The 10,447-nt window shown below is 40.4% G+C and overlaps 1 protein-coding gene across 1 annotated transcript in view; it reads left to right on the forward strand.

Annotated features, from left to right (window-relative positions):
- Positions 1-10,344, forward strand: part of LOC311039935 (diphosphoinositol polyphosphate phosphohydrolase 3-beta-like) — a 36,037-nt gene extending 25,693 nt beyond the window's left edge. Inside the window, exons 4-6 of the mRNA XM_084049962.1 lie at positions 1,702-1,746; positions 2,427-2,514; positions 4,746-10,344. Coding sequence (XP_083906088.1) covers positions 1,702-1,746; positions 2,427-2,514; positions 4,746-4,960 — 348 coding nt within the window. The 3' untranslated portion in view covers positions 4,961-10,344. The remainder of the gene's footprint in view (positions 1-1,701; positions 1,747-2,426; positions 2,515-4,745) is intronic.
- The last annotated feature ends 103 nt before the right edge of the window (positions 10,345-10,447 follow it).

Genomic DNA, 10,447 nt, shown 5'->3' on the forward strand with positions numbered 1-10,447 from the left:
GTCATTACCGTCACTGCAGGCCGTTCGTTTATTCCTCCGTTACCCAGAATTCCATTTGTTTTCACCGGAAGACGGAAGCGTTTCAAAAAGCCTTCTTTTAATTGTTATACTATCTGTGGATCGTTTCTCTTAGCCAGTGGAGCTTTAGTTACCGTGAGCTGTGTTTTCTTTTTCTGTTGTTTTTCGATCTTCAAATCCTACAATCTCTTAAAAACAGCGTGAGATTCCTTTTTGTTATTAGCGTGGTAGTTCCTGGCCAAACAGGAAACCGGTGCAGTAGTTCCTCGCCAAACAGGAAACCGGTGCATTTCCGGCCGCATGACGTCCGGCCGGATGACGTCATTTTCGCGGGAAAGGCTCACGAGCCACCTTTTCAATAGAAATTATAATAGAAAAGGCTTTTTGGGGTGACATTCATGGAGTGGGTGTTGCCACTCACAAAAGATATACAATTTAACTTTAGTTTTGTTGAAAAAGTTACCTAGTATTACTTTAACCATTATTTTATACTTTGGCTATTCAAAAATAGCAGATATTCAAGCTTATAGCGCGCTATGAGCTTGTAGATCTGCTATTTCTGAAAAATCGTGAAAATGTGTGCAAGTCTTTGAACATATATTTGTTTAAGCGAACATTTTTAACTCAAATCTTTGCTTCTGGAGGTCCCTGGAACAACATATTTGAGATCCATTCCGCGGCCAAGTACATATAATTTTGGGGGTCCTTGACATGAAATAGTCTCAGAACCACTGCTATAGCAACATACGATTAGGATTTAGAAGACATTTTTAGAATCGGCCTCAGGTCTTAATGGGTTAATGTTTAGCCTAGTTCTGCAGTCCTGTTTGTTGCTCAGGTTAACAACTGCCAGGCATTTGTGTGTTGAAACAGAGTTTGACAAGGTTACAGTGGTGGGCAAACATATAGGCTACACGTAGTAACAGTCACATGCTGGACTTCTTAGCTAAAGCACACCCTGTAGGCCAGTGGTTCTCAAACGTTTTCATGTCAACGGACCCCAAATTAATATGTATATAGGGTTAAAGTGGTTAAACCCCCCCCCCCCCCCCCCCCCCCAAGACCCCACTTTGAGGACCACTGCTGTAGGTAGCATAAAAGTAGGGTCTTTGCCTGAAACAGAGTCTGTTGTACATTTGTACATTGTGCCTTTTTGTTGAACATTGCAGAACCTTTGAATGTTTACAACCAGTTAATGTCGGGTTCTTTTTCGTGCCTCATATTCTACAGTTACTCCAAATACAAGCCCACATAAACTCCCTTTCTTAAAAAAAAAAGAAAAAGAGAAAACTAGTTGCACAACTTGTCTTTTATTATTGGCTAAAAGAACAGGCAGCCTTTTGAATTGTGTTTTCCACTTGTTTTTCGTGCTGCTTAGAGATCAGTGTCTCGCCCCCTCACCGCCCACCATCATTACTAGCAGCACCAACAGCCTCAGTGCCTCACCATCGCAATTAAAAACAGAAATGCCACGGAAAAAGAAAGTGCTTTTGTCCACCTTATACCCAAGGGAGTCGGTCAAACACACACACACACACACACACACACACGCACACGCACACGCACACGCACACGCACACGCACGCACGCACGCACGTATATCACAGATAGGAAAAGGGAGAAACCTCCATGTCTGTGACTGACACTTCATAATGATTTCCCTTTTCCATCCCTGTCTCTCAGGCTGGTGTTAAGGGCAAGTTAGGACGTCTGCTGGGTGTATTTGAGGTAAGTGTCGGCCGTGGAATGTACTGTACTGTGTGCCGTTATCACTGGACGCTCAAGTAGCGCTGTTTGGAAAATCACATTGTGCGCGTAATGGAGTGTACTGTACGGCTAATGACGAGCTGGAGAAAACAGACCCGGGGTTTGAGTGGTCCCTAAACGCATTTATGAAATGACATAATGGAGGCTTTTTAACAAGCGACAAAGGGGGCCCAGGGTTCATTAAACCCAATCTCTCTCAACACATAAATGACCACATTCGTTTTTTCAGTCTGTGTAAGGGAAGTTTGTTTGGTATGACCTGACAACACTGACACTACATGTCATTAAGCTAAACCCTGATTTATACCTCGGACGACTGTGTCGTGCTGGAAATACCCAATCTACGAGCTTGTAGATCTGCTATTTTTGCCGTAAGTCTAAGTTAAGCATAAGGCAACACTGTTCTGTCACTGTCAGCTACTAAGTACAAAAGGGGAGTCAGTGTATTGGTATGTAGAATGTATGCTTAAGAATGCATTGTTTACAATTAACTTTTCATCATGTTTTTCACTTTTGCACAATAATGCATGGATGCTGCGCTGACACTGCTGGGACATTCATGCAGAAACACATGAACAACTTGCAGCTGTTTTGCACACACATACATAGGTATAATACTCTTTTCTCTCTGACCCCTAAAGCAAAACCAAGACCGCAAGAATCGGACGTATGTCTACGTGTTGACCGTTACTGAGACACTGGAAGCCTGGGAGGACTCTGTTAACATTGGTAAATATAAATATATATATTTCACTGATGATGTGGCGTGTTTGTGTGTGAGAGTTTGTGTATACACAGTCAATTAATTAGTTAATTTAGCATGAACATGTGCTGTTCTTTTGAGACACACTTGTTAGTCTGCAGTGCTGGCTGTGATGCAAGTAAACACGTGCCCATGGGCCATGTTCCTCTCACATAGTGAGTGTATCCGACTGTGTGCATTTATATAGATTTATGTGTGAATATACTGCATGGGGAACTGTTCCAGCGATAGTAGCATGCAGGCAGCACAGGTGTCCATAAATCTAGGCCTCTCCTCTTCGTGGCAGCAGCTCTTAGCTGTAATTCACTCTAGCCGTATATCAACTGCTGTCCATTGCCGTGACAACAGTATCCAGAGTTACTCTTTTTGGCGGTTAGGGCTAAAAAACCAGCGCATACCAGCTATTGTATGGACTGCTTTGCTGCAGTGACTCTGTTTGTTTCTCTACTGCGCAACGGGAGCTTGAAACCTTGATCATATTTCATTGATGAACTTTCATTCATATGTGATTTGATTTCCCACTACTTACTAAAAGATGGGCCTGAGGCCAGATGAAGTCACAAAGCTTTTCATTATGAACATAAAAGTGTCCAGCGCATTGATTTACAGAACGATGTTTGTTAATGACTGTGTATTTGTGTCTGCGTGTACGTTTGTTTCTGTGTGTATGTAGTATGTGTGTATCTATGTAGTATGTGTGTATCTACACAGTATATGTCTGTGTCCCTCTGACAGAATGACTATGTCAGTAATATGTAAGTGTAATGCACCCAATGCTATATTTGCAAGTGCGTGTACTATTCATGCAATGCAGTCATAATGTACATTAACACTAGGGAGAGGGAACTGAGCAGCCACAGTCAATCTTACTGCTCATCCCGCAGCCAACATGTGGGGAGAGATGACCCCTTGTGGTGAGATGTTGTAATAACCTTGTTGGCACTTGGACTACTGCTACCCTTCTCTCTCTCACAATAGAAAATAAGGGAAATCTCATGTGACAATATACAATGCAGGCGGTTGCATTGCAAATCAACAAGCCTATTATCCACATGACTGTAACTGAAGATTAGATTGGATCTTGGGTGATACCAAATTAATCCAAAGCTCCTTACAGTATCATACTGTATGTGCACAGATTCATAATGGGTGGCCCCCCCAGTGGGAATCAAACGCCCAATCTTGTCAGTGTTATTTCTTTGCTCTTGCTATATCCATCACCCCTAATAAACCTGCTCCAAAACAAACCAGTCAACCAAACAAAAAATAAAACGGCACACAATCTTAATGCGCTCATATTCAGTTTGGCAATTTTGTAATTGCACACAACTTATAAGAATGGGCTCTATGCACAGTAGCCATATTTGAAATAAATTAGGCCTCTTCCTTACTTCCTTTACATGTGTTACCAGTGTTACCAATTAAGGCTCTGTTCCATTTAGTGTAGCACAGTGGTTCTCAAACATTTAAATTTCAAGGACCCCCATAACTCTGAGAGTGAACAAATGGAACCAAATGGACACAACTTTGAGACCCACTGGTGTAGCAGAGTGTTTCCAGTGAGCGAACATGCACAATATCAGCACCCTGACTCTGTTTGACCGGAATGGAACAGAGCCTTCATTAGTATCATTGGTAACACCTGTGAAGGAAGGAAGTAAGGAAGAGGCCCACTTTCTTTCCAATAGACCACCGAAGTCTGACGTAATTTACGCATCCTTTGTTTGTCTACCTGGTTCGCAGTTTTCCACTCCCATTCTGAATCCCATAGACGTATTTAATATCACGTCAAATAAGAACTGTGTTCCAAAAATAAACAAATGACCCCGGCGGCTTGACTCTTAACGATATGAAGCATCAACTGACGGTGAGAAAACGATAATGTTACTTCCGCCGAATTAGTTACATTTTCGCCAGAAACATACTGTTTCAAATATAAGTGACTGACTATCATAAACTATACAGAACCTCCTCCCTGACAATGGCGCCGAGACAGTTTGTTTATTTTTGGACCACAATTCTTATATGAGACGATTCTATGATGACCCAATGTTATTCTCCATAGCGAAATTACTTTACGAACCTGGGGATGAACGAGTGACGTTTGGTGGTCTATATGGCTGCTGTGCATATAGAGTCTATTGGATGGTGAAGGGCTACAGTTACTCAATACTCTATGCTATGTCTCCCCCTGCAGGCCGTAAGCGGGAGTGGTTCACGGTGGATGAGGCCATCAAAGTGCTGCAGAGTCACAAGCCTGTCCATGCGGAGTACCTCCGCCGGCTGCAGCTCAGCTGCTCACCCACCAACGGGAACTCGTTACTCCCCAGCCCACCTCCCAACGACAACTACCCTCGCTACAGTGTCACGGCCCCCTCCACGGCCGCCGTTCTGGGCTCGTCGTGCAGATAGGACTGTCTCCCCCCCGCCCCCCCCAACCCTCGGCCCTCATTGCTGTCTGCTAGCATACCCCAGAGGGGTACAAACATGGAGTCATGGAGCCACCTGGATTATGCAGGGTTAAATGCCATCCAAACGCTATACCGGGTCATTTAATTCACACCTTCACATCAGAAGGTGTGAATAATCGGATATGGTGTTTGGTTGGAATGCAAACATGCATAGTGGTACGTGACTGGACACCTTTCCACTGAAAGTCTGTACAGCTGACACAAGCTTTTTTTCTTTCTTTTTTTGCATGATTCTATTGATTCTTTTGACCTTGAGAGTAGCAGCTCTTCGTCTATTCTTCGACCCCGGGACAGACAGAACCAAAGCCATTGAACTGTGAGGATGACTCACAAAAACAGTGTTGAAGAAGATAGATAAACTTAAGGGGGACACAAAGACCTCAAAGATTGATATTGGATTTTTGGACCTAACCGTGCCGTGGTGGTCTGTCGCACGAGCAAAGGTACTGGATTCAATCACACGTTCGAGACCGCCGCCCGACGGGAAGACGACGACCTGTAGAGGGCGCTGGAGTTCTTCCTGACATGGATGACTGCTGTAACACTCTGGTTAAGGAATGCCTTACAGAACCTTTTTGTATGATTGTTTTATTGGGGTCATTTTATTTCATTGATGTTTTTGTTTTTTTGTTTGTTTTGTTATGTATGATGAGCATCTCTGCTAATAAACAAAAGGGAGATTTAACCCCATGTCAACAGACTTTAGAAGAAAGTTTTGCAGACTTTAGATTCTAAGTCCTATATCAAAACCAGCCCACTGACAAAATGATTAACAACAAATGACTTCACAGTTCTGACCTGTTGAGATCTGTAGTTATTAGTTAACTATTGTAAAACGTAACAATGTTTACACTACAGTAAAATGTTGTTTTTATTGTTGAAATATTGAACAAGGAACAACCTCCCCCCAAATGAATATAAAAATGATAAATGATCAGCTGATTCCAGAAATTAAGTAGGGAGACAAGAAGAAAATACTACTACTAAACAGGTTTAGACTGAGTGATCTTAAGTAGCTTTAATGTAATGTCTCCTGACCTTAAGTAGGAGGTCAAGGGTCAACGGTCCAAGGTGTGGTCCCTCACTGGACGTTCATACAACCCGTGGTCTGAGAAACTACCTCAGAAATACTGATGACTGGACAGAAACATTATGGTACTGTATCCAGGTACTCCCTGTAATGACAGCTATTATAAAGTGAAGACTGGAAATAACTCATGATGCTGTATTAGATTCCTTTTAGTGGTGGAAGAAGTACTCTGATTTTTTTGTAAAAGTTAGAAATACCACAATGTAGAAATGTGTACAAAACAAAAGTACAACAATATTGTCATGAAAATATACTTAAAGTGCTAAAAGTAAAAGTATTCACTATGCAGAATGCCCCATTTCACGTTTCCTTCCAAACGTTTTCAAAATTTGTCAAAATCTTAATAAAATAGCCGGCTATTTTTGAAAAGACATAATAGACATAAAAATGAGGGCTCAATTGGTTAATGTATGTTTTGTAATAATAATAATTATCTAAATTGCTATGTAACTTGTAACTAAAGTTTTCAAATAGTTGTTGTGGAGAAGAAAGTACAATATCCACTACTTGAATAAATGTACTTAGTTACTTTCCACCACTGATTCCTTTTGACAACATGCAACAAGACAGCATCTTGTAACAAATGAGCCTGAGATACAGTTACCCAAACCACAATGCAACTGAACTGACCTTGGATTGGTGAGATAAGCACGTCTTTTGTCCCTTTGGGACCACAATACTCCTTGTTGCCTGTCCTTGTAGGGGTCCATAACTGTGTTATTTAAGACGTACAATGTATGGTGATGCAAAGTTCATATCTTCGCCTTAAGTCGAATGTGAGGCCTTGAACTAGAGTTGGGATCACTTCACGTTGAATTAAACCAATACAGGAAAGAAAAGACCATCTACACACTCAGGCCTGTGCAAAAGTCGTTTATTAAAATCTTAAAATAAATTTGTTTTTGTTTATGTATCACATTTACAGTAGGGAAGGACCTAATTGAGAATAAACAATTTACTATATCAGAGACGTTTTGAAATGTATGGTGCCATGTTTGTCATACTTGGCTTTATCATCAAATGACACTCCTGAATAGAGTTAAAGTTGGTTGAAAAGAAAGTGTTCTGACCACATCCCTACTTAGAACATCGTGATTGTTGCATTCTACATTAACCATGACTACATGACTCCTCAGACAGTTAAAGCCAATGAGCTCTCTCTCGTCCTAGAGGCCAACATATGACTGTGGACTTGTATTCCATTAGACATTTTGTCAAAAGTGAGCTGTTTACAAAACGTAACTCAATAGCCTGTTTTTTTCTTTTCTTTTTTTACACGTTTGACATTTTAAAATAGAATAAAAATGGAGTTAAATATTAAAAAGTTATTTTCACTTTGCTGTGTGGAGGTGTTGAGGGCTTGTCTTAAATCTACTTGGAACATGGATGGAATCTTGTAAATCCATGTGCCCAATTTACAAAAAGGTCCAGGAAAAGGATTCAGTCTCCCGAATCAGAAAATTAATTTGTAATAAGTGTGGTAATGTTTTTAATTCTATCATCCCTCCATCTGTAGATGTAATGAAAGTTCAAATTGTACAAAGAAAAAAGATGACATTTGACTTATGCAAATACCTTAAATTTTAGTGGAATTTACACTTTTCAGATGGCAATTACAATTTTAGCCAAAGTTAACTACCTAACTAGCACCTAATTACTAGTTGGACCCCATTAATATCCTCTGGGACGTCTAAGTGTCTTCCCAATGTGTGACACATGAATGAAGATCGAATCTCACCCATGGGCAGTTGATTTGTAAATAGTTTTAAAGAGAAGACTTTTGATTTTTTTGTTGGAGTTGTACTGAGAATGAACCTGTAAAACTTCTCTTAATATTTTATATTATTCTTTTTTTCCCCTCTTTCTCTTCTTTTTTTTTTTTTTACAAAAAGTGATGGGGAAAAAAGAATAGAAAATCCTCTTGAATTCTGTATATTTGTGTTATTGAGAATTAATGTGCCACAAGTTGAGGGTGTGAGGATTTGTTCTTTTCTCTGTCTCAGTATAGGCTACAACCAAGATGTTCGCATTTTAGCAATTCTTGTTGCGTTGAAATCTGTGCTCCGATGTACTGCAGGACACAAAGATTGTGATGGCAAAAATGTAGGGGCAGAATGTTTGGTGGGAGAGTGACAAATGGTTTATGTACAGAGTGAGACATAACTTAATCTGCCAGTTGACAATGGAAATTTGAATGAATTTTAACTGCAAGGTAGGTTTATATACAGTATACTCTACCAACCGCTTTGGCAGGTAACCAGCCATAACTAGGTGGTTATTTTCTATTCTAGAAGTCATATTTAGATAGGTAAACTGGTAACAACTGGTGGAAACTGGGAGATGCTATGATGAGTACATGCATGTTGAACATAGAGAAGGTAGCTAAGAATTCAGATGTTTGAGGGAAATCCCCTCACACTTATCCCATGGTACGCAGACCCTCACTATGTGTCATGTTTACAGAAGAGAATAAGTTGGGACACTACACAAGGAAAAGATGAAACGGGAATTACAAGATTTGGGAACGTCTCTAGATCTGTTTGTTTGGAACTGCATGGCTGCAGATGAAAGAGTCTGTGATGTGTACTCATTGAATGTTTACAGTTCCTCCATCCCTTTCATTATTTACAATTAGTATACTTTAGTTTAACAACTAACTTCACTGTCTTTGCTTACAAACCCATACAACTCTGTACACCTGTCCCCTATCAGTAATATTCATGAAGATACCAGTGGATCTGGGAGAGTCGTTATATTCTCATTTACGCTAGCCTGCATTCCAGCCTAGAATGTTCAGGTCAGATATCATGTTTAGCCGTAATGGTTCCTGCAACAAAAACAAGCATCTTGTTCAGAGATATGGATACCTCTGCCACAGACACAGATTGAGCCTCTTAAACTCAATTTATACTTCATCACATGACTCTGTCGCTTGCCTAAAAGAACTGATCTACAAGCTGGCAACGTGTATAAATTAGGGATTACACCTTCCCAATGAGTCATCTGGGTACTCACAAAGGCTCACATACTTCCCCACAACATCACCGCCCACTATTCAAATAATGTAATCCCTTTCTTGAAGAGTCTTATTTTCATCTTGAGAGTGCATCGGAGGGGATCCGCCCGTGGCAAGGCTAAGTCAGGTTTTAGAGACCATCATTTGTGCAATTCTAACATGCCGTGGTGTATGCATGGGGTTGTGCATGTGTTGTGTTGGTTGAAATGAAGGAAAATTATCATGTGCCAAATGAAAACATGCTGGTGTTCTAATGGAATGTTTTTGATTATGTCAGAATTGTATAGAGTAGACCCCTGTCCCTATCTTAAAAAAAAGGGGGGGGGGGGTCATTGTGAAATTAAATTAAAACTCATGTTACATAGGCATACTTGAGGTTAATATATTGCAGATTCTGTGACTTCTTACTTTTTATTAATAGAAGCTGTCCTCAGCATGTTGGAGAGTGAGTGATCCCTCTAATAGCTGCATCAGAAATTAGGCCACAGTAGCTGCAGTATCTTTGATACAGATCACAGGATAACTAACGTGTGGGTGTCTTGTGGATGCATTCTTCTAAAAGACTAGAAACGTTTGAAATCTCACATCACCCATGCAAACGAGGTTGAATTAGAAAATCTCACCTCATCCATGCAAACAAGATTGAATTTGAAAAGATTAGAAAGTAAGAGTAAAGATTAGTAAGCTCCTTTGGCCAGCCACAGCTTGTACATTGTACCTAAGCAGGACCCTGATGGAAAAACAAATTAGTAAATTACACTGCATTTACAATCTTCAGGCTTAATTTATGCTTTTTCGCCACTTAGCAGTTGGAAATACATCTTTTTTGTTGTTGTTGAGCGACACTTTGGGCCACGCGAGGAAGTATAAAAGCCTTTACCATGCTTCTGATTGGATAAAAACATGTATGGCCAGTGATAGAGGTTTGATTCCAAATGGTCCCACCCAAATTAAACATGTATGTTCTTGTGGTGCAGGTGGGTGCTCTGGATAAATGTGTCCACTGGAAGCCGGTACATTTTTATGTGGATTTTGACCTGCTGTAAATGTTTGAACATGTACCATCTCGCAGGAATGTGTTTGGCACGTTTTGTCACAAATGCTTTTCTTCTGATAATTATGCGCACATTAGAGTTGTATGTGAAAGTGATCAAAAGACCTGAAATGGATATGATTGATTTTAAATTAAAATAGAATAAAAAGGGGGGGAAAAACCTCACAGTGATTCACGTCTTCACTGCTGTTTTATAACCTACCTTTGTTTTGTGTTGTAGGCCTATATGTTTCAAAAATGTCTAATTTACCCCCAATTCGTGCATTTG

This window comes from Gymnoscopelus microlampas (assembly GCF_963454915.1).
Source record: "Gymnoscopelus microlampas genome assembly, chromosome: 23".
NCBI classification, from domain to species: domain Eukaryota; kingdom Metazoa; phylum Chordata; class Actinopteri; order Myctophiformes; family Myctophidae; genus Gymnoscopelus; species Gymnoscopelus microlampas.